General features: G+C 34.3%; 1 protein-coding gene across 2 annotated transcripts in view; it reads right to left on the bottom strand.

Moving 5' to 3' along the window:
- Window positions 1-9,879: 9,879 nt before the first annotated feature.
- Window positions 9,880-17,383, bottom strand: part of LOC114331839 (uncharacterized) — a 62,156-nt gene continuing 54,652 nt past the window's right edge. The window contains exons 6-7 of one of the 2 annotated variants that reach the window (XM_050648350.1): window positions 14,496-14,768; window positions 9,880-10,097 (exon numbers count right to left, since the gene is read on the bottom strand). In XM_050648350.1, coding sequence (XP_050504307.1) covers window positions 14,498-14,768 — 271 coding nt within the window. In that variant the 3' untranslated portion in view covers window positions 9,880-10,097; window positions 14,496-14,497. Of the gene's footprint in view, window positions 14,769-17,383 lie in introns of both variants that reach the window. The other variant, XM_050648349.1, reaches the window with a different exon arrangement.

A 17,383-nucleotide genomic window follows, 5' to 3' on the forward strand; every position in this document is an offset into this window, starting at 1 on the left:
TCCCCCTACCTAAACGTTACGTAACACCCAAGTGACCATTTGAACCTAAATGGAAAACTAGGTTACGAAAAGTACCGGAAACCCGGTAAAAGAACTTTGTTATTATTTTAATCGCATTTGAGGTAGTAATAAAAACTTACAATCATCATCCAGCCTCAAAAATCCACTGCTGAACATAGGCCTCCTCCCCTCGTTTCCAACCACGTCTATCCTGCGCCGCTCTCATCCAGTTTTTATTTAGCTTTCTTACGTCGTCTGTCCATCTTGTAGGCGGTCAACCGACGCTTCTCTTGGCCTCCATTCCAATAACCTTTTTGTCCATCGCCAATCTGTCATTCTGGCTATGTGTCCTGCCCATCTTCACTTCAACCTGGCTATCCTTTTGATGACGTCAGTCACCTTTGTTCTTCTCCTGATTTCTTCGTTTTTGATTTTGTCTCGAAGAGTTATTCCTAACATTGACCGCTCCATTCTTCTCTGCGTTACTCTTAGTTTGGATGCTGCCCACCCAAGAACGATTTTTCTTTTTAGTTCATGTGTCTGGTTATCCCTGCCAATCGTAATGTCATGTCCCATGACATGAAATATGTCCAAAACTTAGAATAATAATATTTTATTACTAATTTTACATTACATTTACATTTTCTCTGCTTGGCCCCATCCTTACATATATTTTTGGCTTCATCCTTTATTGTTCTTCTCATGCATTCTTCTATTTTATCTTTTTTAATAAAAACTTAAAATAAAATAACATATTTATTATTTTAATATTTTATTTTGCTTAGTCAAAATTTTTGTATAACAAATAATATACGATGTTGCCAGTAGTTTCGGAAAAATAGTGAAAAAAATGTGTAAAACTTTTTGTTCTTCAACGCCCTGTATCGTGAAAACGCATGCCATTACAAAAATCTTATACTAAGCAAACCCCAATTATTTTTCAGTTTTTCACGTATCTTAGAGATCGTGTTACCTTTTTCTGAAACACCCTGTATATTATATATAAGAAGGCACTTATGGAATAAAATTATTTCTGTCGTTGATGGTTAACTCTGTCATAGGCGGCAATTTGGTCTATGAAGGCCACCCCTATTATTTCTTTCCGTTCAAAGCCATATTTAATGTGTTAAGTGAATTTAAGCGTTTAGCTGCAGCAGGACTTTCCGGATGTGAACCTTGCTTATTCTGGAGTAATTTTAATACATTAAGTCCATGATTACTTTCATTATCTATTCTTTCTTAATAATCACGAAGATTATCTAGGAGTAAAAAAATCAACTTCTCCTTTAGCTGCTTTCGCCATTACTGAAGGTTGGCTATAACTACAGCAAATTGCTCTCTATCTTGAGCGGTTCTTAGTATCGAATGTAGGTATGTCCATGCCATGCCTGTCCAGTCTCTTACGTTCTTCAGCCAAGAACATCCTTCCACTTTCCTTTCCATTATAAGTCGTAAAAAGTTGTATTTTTCTCCTCTGTTAATATGTCCTAGATAACTAGTTTTTTGTGTTTTTTACCATATTTAGGAGTTCTCTCTCAGCCTCCATTCTTCTCAGCACCTCGTTGTTGGTCACGTGCTCTGTCCAAGTGATCTTCAGCATCCTTCGAAAAACCCACATCTCAAAGGCTTCTATACGCCTCATACTTGTAATTCCGAGAGTCCACGTTTCCGCTCCTTATAGCAATATGGAATAAATTAATGTTTTTACAAATTGGTTTCGGATATCCAACGATAAGGTAGTCAAGTCAAGTCAAGTCAAATTTATTCATCACATGCGACATTATACAAACTTGTACATGTATGAGACAAGTCAAAGTTACACACATATATAATGTACATATTAAAAGTATATAAATTAATAAATACGACAAAACATACTTAAAAGTTATTTGTAGAATATGGCTCTAGCTCACAAATGTATTGATGTACACACCTCCGAAAGTTTGGCTGATGTAAATTCATTCGTATATCTATTGGCAATTTGTTAAAGAAACTTATGGCTGCATAATGTGTGCTACCTTCCAACAAAACAGAACGATGCTGTGGAAGCATAAAGTGATTGTCTCTGAATCTTGTTGAATAAATATGGTTAAATTGAAATTTATTGAATTCATAAATTTTGCAATGTAAATACATTATACACGAAAATATATACAGACCAGGAATTGTAAGAATATTATTTTGTCTAAAGATACCTCTACAAGAATCTCTAAATTTCATTTTATATATTATCCTAATAGCTCTTTTCTGAAGTACGAATATCTGCTCTAATTCAGAGGTACAACCCCAGACTTCAATGCCATATTTGGCTATTGAGTAAAAATGGGCAAAGTATACTGTTTTTAATATTGATGTATTAAAGAGACGTGAAAGAATTCTCAATGCATAACATGCGCTACTTAATCTGGATTTCAAATTAGAAATGTGGTTTGACCATTTAAAATTACTGTCTAACAGGACCCCCAGCAACTTCGTGCAGTCTGTTTTATCTATTGCTGCTTGTATAGTGGCTTGATGGTTTAATAAATTATTTGACGTGAAAATCATATACCTACTTTGATTTCTCTTCATTTAAAACTAGTTTGTTGGATAAAAAATAACTGTTGATGGTGGATAGTATCTGTGTAGTTTTATTTTGCAAATTTTGATTGGATGTTGCTGTGACTAGAATGTTGGTATCATCCGCATAACTGATGATGTTAACTCCACTCAGTGAATTAGTTATCAAAGCTATATCATTAATATATACTATAAAAAGTAGAGGACCCAATACACTACCCTGAGGGACACCATAATGGATATCCAACGTGTTTGATTCGTATTTAAGTCCATTAGATGTTATCTTTACTTTTTGTCTTCTATTTTCTAGGTAGGAAATAAACCATTTTAGAACTACACCACGAATACCAATCCCCTCAAGTTTTATTAGCAACAAATTATGATCCAAAGTATCAAAAGCCTTGGACAAATTGAGAAATAAACCACATGCCTTCTCTCGTCTGTCCAAAGCATCCAACACTAAGCTGACGAAATTTGCAAGAGCTGTAGTTGTAGACTTAGAAGATGTAAAACCATGTTGAAAATTATGCAAGACACTATGCTTTTTTAGGAATGCGTTTATTCTAGTATAAACCAGAGTTTCAATTATCTTTGAAAACAGAGATAAGAGACTTATGGGACGGTAGTTGTTAAGGTCATCTTTATCACCACTTTTGAATAAAGGGATTACAATAGATAGTTTAAACATACTAGGAAATATTCCTTGTTGAAAAGAGGCATTACAAATATCCGTCAGTGGATCTGCGAAAGCGTGAATGCATTGTTTTAATAACTTAGGGGAAATCTGATCAAAACCACAACTGTGTTTGGATTTAAAACTTCCGACTGCACTAGTTATTTCCTGTGGGTTAGTTGGATATAAAAACATAGAACAACTATTACGGTTTTTTGATGCTGATGTAAACCCACCTATTTTAATAGGATCCAAAGCAGCAAGTAACTTTGGAGCCATTTCAACAAAATGGTGGTTAAATTTGTCTGCTAAATTATTATTATTATCACTAGGTACTTTTGAGTTGTTTTGTTTCCCGACTGTTAAGTTTACTAAATGCCAAATACATTTTATTTTATTTGATGATTCGTTTAACTGTCTCATGAAGTGACTACTTTTAGCTGCTTTTAATTTATTCGAATATTCTGTCTTTGCCAAATAAAGGACTGGCCTAAGATTACTATTTTGCTGACAGATCGTTTCTAAAAGTTTTAGCTGATCCCTTAAATTGTACAGTTCCTGCGTAAACCAATTCGAACGTGTACATTTTTTAGGTTTACATTTAAGTAGTGGAAAATGGGACCGAAAGTAATTTTGGATAGTGTTTAAAAAAGCTAATGATTTAACCTCAGCAGAAATTGTATTAAATACCTCTGACCAATTTGTTGACTCAAGGGTTTGAACAAAACGATTTATGTTCCTTTCACTATATGAACGGATAAATATATAGGCATCATTGTCTGTGTTAATGCTACATTGGAAGAATTGCGCACGATGATCAGAGATAAAACCTTCCACAACCATTGTTTTTTGTTGGTGATTTATGTTTGTAACAATATAATCAATTTGAGTTTTACTAGTTGCAGTTACTCTTGTATAATCATTTACAGTTACGGTTAAGCCATAAGAATCTAAAACATTTACCAAGTTCTGCTTACTTAGTGAATTTGATTTGAAATCTATATTAAAATCACCTGTTAATATTATAGCCTTACCTTCTGAGACCAGCACATCAAGTATTAGATCCAGTTTTGACATAAAAACATCAATAGAGCCACGTCCAGGCAGATAAATACACAACACAATTAAAAAGGCAATAGTCTATTTCAACAGCACTCACTTCAAAATTATATTTCTCAGATTGAGAACATATATTAGAACGTTCCTTCCAAACCACACCCTCTTTCACATAGATTGAAGACCCTCCATGTTCCCCTTGGTCACGGCAGAAAGATGAAGCCAGAGAAAATCCATTTATATGGTGTAGTTCTAGTTGTTCTTTAGATTTCCAGTGCTCAGTTAAACAGACACATACATTATGTAGACCTTCGCACTGCAGGAAGAACTCTAGTTTTTCAATGCTTGTTGATACACATTGTATATTTTGATGAAGTAAGCCAAAACTTTTTTGATTGATAGTTGAAACATTTTTACCAACTGTGTCAAAATTAGGAGAATTGAATACTTCTAACTTATCCAATTTAAAACCAGTCTTCTGACTAACACTTGGGATATTTAATAATGTAATATCTGGATCAAAAACTAAGCTTCTTCTGTCTGTTTCTTCTTGTGGTAAAAAAAAAACGGCTTACAACAGCTCCGTGAGGCCAAACTTCGGGATTCATGGCCTTGTTGAAGTTCCCTGAACATATATTTACTTTGAACGATGAGTAAATTGTTGGATGTTTCGATTGAATCATTTCACATGTTGCTTCAGGAAAATTCACTTTAATTAACTCGGTTAGAGAGTCAGTTGTAGTTTCTTTATTAATTCTTGTAACATGTAGAGTTGAAATTTTTGGAACACCCTTAACCTCATCGCTATTTCTATTGCTACCTACTATAATTTTTCTTCGTCCGTTAAACTGATGTCGCCTACGCCTAATAGTTTTCCATTCTTGATCATTTTCTGCTTCATTTATAGGTATTTCATCGTTAGTAGGTTTTTCGTCCTCTACTAAATTAATGAACTGATCCATTTTTAATCTGCTTTGTTCAAAAAGCAGTCCTTTCGAAATATCTGTTTTTATTATTGTTTGGGAATTCCCTTGTTTATTTACGTCAGGTTTTTTCTGAGTAATTACCAGTTCACTTTTTGCTGCTCTGCCCATAAAGTTTTGTTTGTGTTCTTCTTTCTTTTTTTCGGCAATATTTAAATTGGTCTTATAATGTGTTTTGGAGTTCGCAATAGTACTAGTAGATGGCGTTGTATGTATCTTTGGTGAATCTGAATTCTCTTTTAATTGTTTTAGGAGAAAAATTAGATCTTCTTGTTCTTGGCACCTTTTTTCTAGATGATATGTAAGTTTACTTACAGCGTCAAGTTCCTTTTTAATGGTAATGGTCCTGTCTGATAACGTGTCACAGTGAGAACAGGTTATGGTATCTACCAAATCACAAGATTTATTGTCGCTCTTGCTGTTTATAAATTCACCAATTTTATTTATATAGGTAATCACTTGTGGATTTGCAACATTCACTGGTATTTTTAACGTCACAATTATGTCGATTAGTTCATTTTTCTTTAATTTATTTAACTCAGTCGTTAACGTGGTTGTATCACGCGCCGCCATCTTTTCCACTATCCAGGATAAAGCCAGGTAGTAGCCCTGGATCCCGCGTACCAAAAAAAAGTTGATTAATAGCAAGCTGAAAATTTGTTAATAGCTTAACGGTGTCTAGTCGGACAAACTTTGATGTACGGGAACACTGGAACAGGGAAAGTTTTAGTTGTGGAACAGTTTAAAAATTTGGAACGTCAGATTACGAAAACGCCCCATGTATTTTGTCGGACAGAACTTCCAATTGATTTGTTACCATTTCATTAAACTCTCATGCAAAAATCAGACTGCTATTTATCACCAATATAATTCCTATCATTTGACATTTTCTTCATATTGGACTTATTAAAATGTCCAGTTGGTGATAAATACCAGTCTGATTTTTGCATGAGAATTTAATGAAATGGTAACAAATAGGGATTGCAATTGCTGGATCCAGCATCCAGCAATCCAGCTGGATCCAGCGCTTTTTTTTACATGTTGGATCCAGCAAACTGTGCTGAATCCAGCAGAGCGAATCCGCAAACGTGTCAAATTCGAAATAAGTTACTGAATGTCTTCATTAGCCTCTTTATTCAAATCCGTGAGTCGGCAACTTGCCATTCTATCGCGCTATGAGTAGCTCAGTATGCTGGAAAGTTTCTACAACCTAAAAGTTTGCATCAATAAAGCATTGATAGACATTGATTCTGCGATAAAATTCTCTGCTGGCGAGTGGTCGAGTGAGTTGATGGCCACTATCTAACCGGTAAAACTGGCTGTAGAAGCTCTTTGCAGAAGAGAGTCCACTTTGATAACGGCCGACACAACCATGACATTGGCCTTAGACAAACTAAATAGCCAGGACTCTAGCCTTAATGCCAATCTATTGGAAGCACTAAGCAACATAATCGCGGAACAGTATCTCCTTGAAATTGCAGGTACATTAGTGTACTTACAAAATCAAAAAAGTATGACGGAAGACTAAACAATCCTGGTTATTTCCCCATGCCGAAAGAGAATGCAATGCGACAAGAGATGAAAAATTTGTTGATTCGTATAAATAAACAAGTAACTGTGAAACCAGTGTAAGAGATAATGGAACAAGATGGGCCAACTAATCCGGAGCCTGTGAATTTTACTTTGGAACAAGAACTTGAGATTGAATTGAAACGAGAAAAAGAAAAGTTTTATAACCAAAAAAAAAATTTGGTTCTCAAAAAGATTACGAAAAGATTTTGGAAAAGGAAATGGCCGTTTATGAGACCAAAGGAGTGGAAAGCGATAATTTCTCAATGGTCTATGACTATTTGATGACCTTAAAACCGACCAGCACAGAGGCCGGAAGGGCTTTCTCCGCAACCGACTATATGTGCAGTTCTGTGCGAAGGTTAGGCCAATGTTTTTTAAGGTCTCACTTCCAAGAAACTTAATAATTCATGTATAAAAATTTAGAAATTTAAAAATTTTGAATACAGAAAAAAAAACACTAAAATCGTCTTTTTATTGAGATTCCACATTTTGCTGGATCCGCGCTGGATTCAGCTGGATTCAGGACAATCTTGCAAAAATCCAGCTGGATTGAAAATGCTGCTGGATTGCAATCCCTAGTAACAAATCAACTGGAAGTTCTGTTTGACAAAATACATGAAACGTTTTCGTAGTCTGACGTTCCAAATTTTTAATCTGTTCCACAATTAAAACTTCCCCTGTTCCAGTGTTCCCATACATCAAAGTTTGTCCAACTAGACACCGTTAAGCTATTTAGTACATTATTTGACGGTTTTTGCTGCAAATTTTAAAGAACCGTTTGGATTGACATAAAATTTGGCACACGCATAGCCAACATGTCAAAGAAAAAAAGTGATATTGTGCCGATGTGTGCTTTTGCCCTGGGGGTGAGTTTCACCCCTTCTCGGGGGTGAAAAACATACGTTCAAAATAAGTCCGAAATTCAATAAAATGCCTAATTCTAAGCAACTTTTATTCTATACAGTTTTTTCACTAAGTCAATACTTTTTGAGTTATTTGGGAGTGAATATGTTCATTTTTCAACAAAACAAACACGTTTTTAGACAATTTTTCGCAAATAATTCAAAAAGTAAGTATTTTATCGAAAAAACCATTATTAGCAAAAGTATAGCTTGTAAAAAAGTGAAAAAACTGGTGTATACATGAAGTCTCTAGACGTAGTAAACGCAGAGTTATAGCTAAAGAAAAATAGGTTCATATTCGCCAAACTTCAAATAAATATATTTCAACGTGAAATAACCAAAAAATGAAACACTTTTTGGAAAAAACGGCGTACAACTTTTTTAAAGAGTTTAAATAGCTTTATGTGCATTTTTATAAAAAAATGTTCTTGCATCAAATGTGAGCAAGTTACGCTCAAAATGCAGTTGGTCCGTTTTGATTTGGCATAAAAAAATCGGGAAAATCACCCCCTAATTAACAACTTAAATAGAATTAATCGTTACCGCTTCACATGTTGCTTTATTTATGTTGTGTCTATATGATCTGTAAGTTTCATCGATTCATCGTGCTTATTTTTGAAAAAAACTGGTTTTAAAATAAAATTTTTAAAATTTTTAATTTTGAAAAAATGCTCTTTTTCAAAACAACTTAAAATTATTAGTAATACCAAAAATCTCAAGAAGTAATAAAATGTACGTTTTGCTTTTCTGAATATTTTGAAGGTTTTGTTTTCCTGTTAGACAAAAATCGGTTATGCTATGGTTGTTCAAAGTTTGCATACACTCGGGATTAGTGACTCGTTCAAGCCATTTTAACTACAGCCTTTTCAAAAATAAGCACTTTGAACCGTTGAGACTTACAGATCGTATAAAGAATAAATAAGCAAAGTAACTTGTGAAGCGGTAACGATTAATTTTATTTGATATGCTAATTAGGGGGTGCTTTTCGCGATTCTTTTCACCAAAAAATAAAAGGTACTAACACTATTTTGAGCATAACTCACTTGCTTTTAAGGATAGAAGTTTTTTTAAAAAACAAAAATAAACCTTTCTTAAACACTTTAAAAAAGTTGAAATGAGTGTTCCCGAAAAGTGTTTCGTTTTTTGGTTATTTCCCGATGAAATATTCGATTTGAAATTTGACGAATAAGAACCTACTTTTCATTAGCTACAACTTTGCTTGTACTGGGTCTACAGACTTAATTTATGCACCATTTTTTAAATTTTTTTATAGACTATATTTTTATTAAGAATATTTTTTTCGACAAAATACTTAATTTTTAGAGGTATTTGCGAAAAACCGTCTAAAAACGTGGTTATTTTGTTGAAAAATGAACAAATTCACTCGCAAATAACTCGAAAAGTATTGACTTAGTGAAAAAACTCTATAGAAAAAAAGTTGCTTAGAATTAGTCAGTTTATCGAATTCCGAACTTATTTTGGACATATGTTTTCACCCCCCGAGAAGGGGTGAAACTCACCCCCAGGGCAAAAGCACACATCGGCACAATATCACTTTTTTAAAGAACGTACTAATTATCAAATTTTCAGCTTGCTATTAATCAACTTTTTTGGTACGCGGGATCCAGGCCTATAGAGTTTATTAGGAATTTTTTCATTCTTTGAAAAGCGGACCTAGCATATTCTACACAAGCACGTATTTCGACCTCGTGGTCAAGATCGTTTGTTATCCTGCAACCAAGATACTGGAATATTTGTACGGGTTCTATCTGTTTGTTATAGATACGAATATTAATGTTGGCATTTGATGCACGTGTAACAGCCATTACTTTTGTTTTATTTGTATTTATAATTAGCCCCGAGCTATCTCCCTCTCTGGTTATGACATTCAACAAAAATCGTTGCAACCCCCAACACTGCAAGTATAACGGTGTCGTCTAGGTATCTTAAGTTGTTGACGTATTCTCCGTTGATCCTTATTCCTTCTTCAATATTTTCGAGATAATTTTGAAAGATCTTTTCGGAATATATATTAAATAATAGTGGAGAAAGTACACAACCCTGACGAACTCCTCTTTTTATTGATATTGCTGCTGTTAGACAAAACTACAAACCACTACTAACAAAACACTACTTTTTCTCCACAAATTTATTATTGTGTTTAGGAATTACATTTAGTAGTTAAATAGTTAGATAATCTAGGTCAATATATGAAATATAGTCATAGTTTAACACCGGACAGGCCTCTTTTCTCACTTCAGTCATATTTTGGAAAGTTGGTATGGAAATCATAGCTTTAAAAGCTACTTATAAAAACATATATGTAAGTCTATAAAACGAATTAGTTACTACCTAAAAATTAAAATCAATGTTTAATATCAAAGAAGTATAAATAATATTGAAACATTATTCCAAAACTACCGGTACTGAGGACATTAAAAACTCATGTTATGTATGTACAGTTACGGTCATTGAATAGTTTACAGGCTTACGTATCTAGGAGCTGATTTTTTAAATTTTTACCCATAGAGTTAAATATTAGCATAGAGAGAGTGTCATTCAGAGCGAAGTGACGACCCCATCTTTTTTATTTGGATTAGTGCTGTTTCACTCTTACGCATAGTAAAGCTGCTATAGTTATCCTCCTCTTCCGTGCCTATATTCACACTGAATGTCATTATAGATTCTCGATACAATGTGTTAGAAGGAGATGCAGCAAACCAGTCCCCTGAGATCTTGTCGCCAGGAAGCGCGGAAGGTAGGCTCCCTCTATGTTAATATATACCTCTATGTTTTTACCTCGTTTAAACGCACCTTTTACGTCAACGTGACGTTACCAGTGGTGTACCTAGAATAGGTTGATTAGAATTAAAAAACCTAAATATTATACTCGTAAATATATTTTACAAAACTTAACAAAATGGAAAGTATAGAAAGAACCTTTTTGACTAAAATAGATTATGGTCTTAATAACGAAAATAAGGAAGTCTGGTTTTAAAATAACCATTTTATTTTACATCTATTTTACATTAAATAATGACAAACGATGATAAATAATAAACAATAATTAATTTTTGGTGGAAGCCCCATTATTGCAATACAACTTTGCAGTCTTCTGTTCATAGATAGATAACACCAATTCCCTCATATTATAGTCACCAAACTCTTCACATGCCTGCTCAATTGCTTCCCATCTTATAAACTCTTACACGGCCATTGCTATATGACTGAAATACTTTTTCATCGGTAACCCTAGACCAAACCTTCTTCGTGTTTGGCAATTGCTGTTGCTTTTTGCGCATCATTTAAATGCATTCTAACCATTTTGGAGGAATTTGTTATCGTTTTATTTTATTTTTCAACACTCGCGAAACTTCTGACAAGCACTGACTGTTTAAAATTTTTTGACTTTGACATTTATCAAATCCGTACGACACTGCAATTTTACAGTATTACAATATAAAAATTAAGGTGTAAACTATTCAGTGACCGTAACTGTACCTATGTCTCAAATTAAAAATATACTCACGGACAAAAATATAGCACATGCACGTGAAATGAAATTTTTTGTAATGCCTTCCTTAGCCCCCTAGTATCGTAGGAATAGGATTTCTTTTCCGAATGCGACGTTTTATACGTTTTTAAGTGTCATATACTCTGATTGTCTATATGATGTCTATAATCTGATTTAAACCTGATCTGGGCTACATGCTGGCCAATATAATTTTTAAATTGAATCTCATAAAGGTAAGTATTCACTACTCTAGCGACATGAAGACGTGCATTAGCACCAATATGCCATATCCAATGAGGTTTGCAAACGACAAAACATGATCTTCTAAAATGTTTTCAATGTACATGTCAGTTGGCATTCGCTTAATCACCCCCACGTGTTCGGTATGGGTATGTCCTTTCAAAGCAATACCGCTCTTCTGTAGACGAAGTTTTGTCAATCTTGCTTCCATATGATGAATGTTATGCCAGATGTAACCTCATACAGAGCGTTAATTTTGGTTGTGAGTATTAAGGTTAAGTTTGGAGTGGTATTTCTTCGAAAGGAAATACCGAACTTGTGTGTAGTCTTAACGCTTGTCGAATCTCGGCACCAAAAACGACATTTTCATTTCTAAAAATGATACGAGCCGTTCACCGTGTTTCAGAGGCAGCCGTCGGTCCCCCTGGGCTAGTGTGCATCGACACTAGCTAATTGAAACAGGGTTAAAGATGCAAGTGGCGCCGAATTTGTCCGAATGAATCCTCCCGGAAAAATGCCATACGATGCCATCTCGTTTTCTGTCTTGCCATCTCGTTGGGGGTTTTCCTCGGAGCCCTCTTCTGTTTGGTTTAATGTCTCTTATAATTATCCACAAGGAAAAAGTTTTCCTGTAGTTGGCTGTATACCATGTAATACAAAAAAACAGTAAAATCCTGTATAAAAGGTATATTTAAAAAACCCTCAAAGGGGCCACATCAAGATCACATAACTAGTTTTCGATTGGTTTACCAGTCATCATCAGTGCTTACGTGCAATGTACATGCTAACCACCAAGATAGTATTATACAAAAATATGTGGGTCAAAGCCCAGTAAAATTAGTCCGTCAAGGAAACATTGGTTTAAAATGTTACCTTAAGCCAGGATGTTTAAAATATTTTCTAATTTGCCCTAGGTAACATCTGAGATGTAGAAATATGACTTGTTCACATGTTGGAAGTGAGACGGCAAGTGAACAAGTCATATTTCTACATCTCACTTCCAACATTTGAACAAGTCATATTTCTACATCTTAGATGTTATCTAGGGCAAATTAGAAAATATTTTCAACATCCTGGCTTAAGGTAACATTTTAAACCAATGTTTCCTTGACGGACTAATTTTACTGGGCTTTGACCCACATATTTTTGTATAATACTATCTTGGTGGTTAGCATGTGCATTGCACGTAAGCACTGATGATGACTGGTAAACCAGTCGAAAACTAGTTATGTGATCTTGATGTGGCCCTTTTGAAGGTTTTTTAAATATACCTTTTACACAGGATTTTACTGTTTTTTTTTCTCTTATAATTCTTGGAACTCTATCTTCTCCCATTCTTTTTACATGTTGACTAAAATTTCTTCTTCGTTCGCTTCCTTATCTCATTACATCTTGGACATTTTTGGCTGATATCTTCGTTTTTTAAGGCTTGTTTTGTTTTATTTCATACAGGCAGAAGAAGCAAACCTACATAATGGTCGGACAGCGTCAAAAGAATTTCTGGGAATTACTGTAGGAAGTCAAATACCGACCGAACTCGAAGAAATTATGGTAAGCTTACGTTCAACTTTGAATGTAAAAGGATGGATGATGATGATAATGAAGATATTTTAAACATTTAACAAACTTTTTTAAGTAGTGTTTTAGCAAATTGTGAAATTATGCTAACACGATGACATCAGTGCCAGTAGTTTCGAAAGAACTAAGTATTTTTCTTGTTCTTGTTAACTATTACAATATTTTTTGTTCGCATTATGAAGCTAACAATTTCAATCAAATTTTGCTTAAACTTTGGCACATTCTTAATCATTATTACAATTTGTAGAACAAACTTTTTACAGTTACAGAATATATTCTATGTCAACTTTTATGTAAACATTTGTACTAGTAAAACAATTTTGGTGGTCGGAAGAAAAGTGACACAACTCGAAAAATGCATAATTCGAGTTATCTTATTAAATTAAGTCAAAAAATCCTATACTTTTACCAGGAAAACTGTCGCATAGATGTTTACTTCCAACTTCGAAAGATGGCGGTAGTGTCATTATTGATTTGGCGGTAAAATGAATATGTTTATTCCGGAACAATGACACTTTTGAGTTATGCTGTGACGTTCGATGTGAACGGATCGTTATTGATCATGAAAACCGTTGTATTTCAAGAAAGGTATTTTTCGTTAATCATGCCTATTCTGTAACTCATTTCGATAATAGAAGTAAGGAAAATCGAATAGAAGTGGTCAACTCGAATAGAAATAGGCAAAATCGGTATTCCATACATAGATATAATAACCTGTAGATTAGCTAGGTCCTGACCCTGGTGAGCCTGGTGAGATTAGACTGGTGAGATTAGAACTCACGACCATTCGGACCTTTGGATCCAAAGGTAGGCGCTCTTACCACTGAGCCACAGAGGGGGTTATTTCAAATTTAGAAACAGTAACAAGCAGGGCCCAGAGCACGCCAAATAGAATTCTATTTTGCTGACGTCACAAAATAGAATTTCATAATGGGAGAATCGACGGTTGCTAGGCAACGTGACGTCACTAAAATAGAATTCTATTTGGCGTGCTCCCGCACCAGGCCACGGAACACTAATTTCGCTTGACAATGCGGGGTTGCCACCCCCTCCTGACCGCGTGAAATAGAAATTGCCGATTTAGATTTACCCTAATTACGATGTGAGTTACAGAATACCAATCCAAACACGCAAATGACGCGATAGATATCCAACATTCCGATTTGGGGTAATTACGATTCGACTTGGTCATTTCTATTCGTTGTTAAAAGTTACAGAATAGGTCTGAATGTCTAAATAAAGTAACCACCAGTATTTTAAAAGAAAAGTGGCATAACTCAAAATGTTGATGTTTTTTCTTTGTTAAATCAGATATCATAGTTTTTTTTATTTTGCTTCAACTTTTGTCCCTTCTGAAAAAAGTTGTTTTTTAAGTTGTTACACTTTTCTTCCGGATGAGCGAATTTTGATCGCCTTACAGTTAAACACTGAATTCTTCCTTCAAGATGCATCCGATGGTGTCTTCCACGAAAACGATGCAGCTGGAACTGTTGGTTCCTTTTAAAATATCTTGGGGGATCTGGAAGGAAAATTTTAAGATTCTTCCATCGAAAACCCAACTGTGCAACACCAGTTCTTTCTCTACGCTTCTTATCTCGACCACTCGAACTCCTGCTGTTGATTTGATTAGTTTGTTAAACGGATCGAAAGTGAGCAATGACGATTGTTTGGACACTGTTTGATTAAACCACCTAAAAAATATATAGTAAAAATTAAAAAGGTTTATGTACCGGGTGTCCCAATAAGAATGGCTCTCGGCCATATCTCAGGAACCGTTTATAGTACCTACAGCTTTGAGAAAAAAATATGTATAACAAAAGTTGCCTCGGGAAAAGCCTGCAAATTATTTTCATAATTGTAGGTCCATCGTTAGAGGGCGTAATTGAATATCAAAAATTAAAAAATCAAAATTTTACAAAATTTACCTAATGAAAGGGCACTGGAAATCCAATCATCGCATTCTTCATAAAATTCTGCGGCTATTTGATTTCACAAGTTTAAGTCTACCTTTGCAAATAAGAGGTGGGGATGAGTGGGAACCTTCTTATGAAAAAATGGCTGTAAGTCCGGTTCTGCTAAATCGAATTTTGCATACTTGGTCTTGTTGAAAACAGCTTTTTTTCGTCAATGTAAATGTCTTATTTTCGAAATAGCCTACCTGAAATAATCTACTCTTGAAAGGGTAAATGCTTGCATCGTAAATGATGGGCAGTCACTAAGACTAAGTAAGTACCCTTTTATTTCTGTGTTATATTTTATAGTGTTGTTTGTCTTATTGTTGTTTTAGTTAATTATATACGTTTACATCTGGACAATGTTTATTTGGTTTTTCCATAGCACACTACTTTTCCTCGTTTATCGGTAACACTAACAGTTATGTTTAAAATTTACATGTTTCTTAAGATATCTCGAGATAGAAAAAGGTATCGACATGCGGTTTTCGGTATTATGTTGCTAATTTGGTCTAATTTTGTAATACAGGATTAAAAATGCATACTTTTATTTAATTTGTTTTCTCCAAAGAAAACTAGATTAAGGTGAAAATAATTAAATAACGCCTATTAGCTCTCATATTACTTATTAGGCTATTTCGAAAATAAGACTCTTACATTGACGAAAAAGAGTTGTTTTTAACAAGACCAAGTATGCAAAATTCGATTTAGCAGAACCGAACTTACAGCCATTTTTTTATAAGAAGGTTCGCACTCACCCCCACCTATTATTTGCAAAGGTAGACTTAAACTTGTGAAATCAAATATCCGCAGAATTTTATGAAGAATACGATGATTAGATTTCCAGTGCCCTTTCATTAGGTAAATTTTGTAAAATTTTGATTTTTTAATTTTTGATATTCAATTACGCCCTCTAGCGGTGGACCCAAAATTATGAAAATAATTTCCAGGCTTTTCCCGAGGCAACTTTTGTTATAAATATTTTTTTCTCAAAGCTGTCCTATAAACGGTTCCTGAGATATGCCGAGAGCCATTCTTATTGGGACACCCGGTACATTTCACAATGTAGTATATTATCAAAATGGATGTTGCTAGTTCACTATTATTAGTTTTCTTTCACCTACAGAAGCTACTGAGTATTTGCTCTGGAAAGCAATCAGGCACATAGAACGTTCAAATTCTCAAGAACCAAGTGGCAAAAATGAGGATTGATCAAGACCAATATACGGATTAATTTGAAATCAGGAAGGGTGTCCGCATACTCTCTCCGATGCTTTTTAATTTATATGTGGAAAATATATTCGCGGAAGCATTAGTAGGCACGGAATTAGGCATTAAGGTGAACGGCATACCAATTAGCAACCTACGCTATGCAGACGACAAAGTGGTTATAACCGACAATTTGGAAGATCAGCAGTTATTATTAGATAGGGTGAATATCATAGGTAAAAACTATGGTCTCAAGATCAACACTTTGAAAACGAAATATATGGTCATTAGCAGAAACCCTCCAGAAGACCCGATAATATGCATAGGTGACGATCGTATCAGTGGCGTAGCGTGAGTGTCGGCCGCCCGGGGCGGAAGACAATTTTGCCGCCCTCTTATTTATGTATTTTAATGTATTGTGTACTATACATTACATACATTAATTATAGAGAACTTTTCGGCGAGAACAGTCATCATTATTTTGCATTATACAGGTTGGATTTTAAATAAAAAAGTTTATCTAAGTTTTACAATCACGTTTATTAATACAAAAATTCTTTTACTTTAACCAATTAGATACATTTATATAACTTAGGTACCTATCACTTAAGGTTAGGTACACCTTAATGATCGACAAAATTAAATAAAATCAATTTTTAATTAGAACTAGACTAGAACGATACTATAATGTTATATTTTTATGTATCTTTATTGAAAAGTAATACGAGTGTTTGTTAAAATTAAAAACAAAACTTCCGTTTTCAATTAAAAATTTATACGTCTACTTTTTTAAGAGCAGTCTTTTATTGCACCGTCAATGTCTATCGCATCACACACCTTTTGCTCAATAGACAAAATGGCCAAATTAGTTAGTCTTAGAGTACTCATTGTCGATCTTAAATAATTTTTAATCAATTTCAATTTTGAAAAACTCCTCTCACAGCTGGCATTGCTTATAGCAACTGTGAAAAATATTCGGAATATTATTAAAATATTGGGCAGAGTATCTTCCAGCTTGGATTTAACAATAAATTTAAATAATTCAAGTGAGTCTGAATTAATCAATTTCGTTGCCTGTAGCAGCAACGAAAGTCCGCAGTCGAAGTTTTTATAGCTTGAAATTCTGCTCATCAATTTCGTCAGAT

Source organism: Diabrotica virgifera, chromosome 4 (assembly GCF_917563875.1).
Source record: "Diabrotica virgifera virgifera chromosome 4, PGI_DIABVI_V3a".
NCBI lineage: Eukaryota > Metazoa > Arthropoda > Insecta > Coleoptera > Chrysomelidae > Diabrotica > Diabrotica virgifera.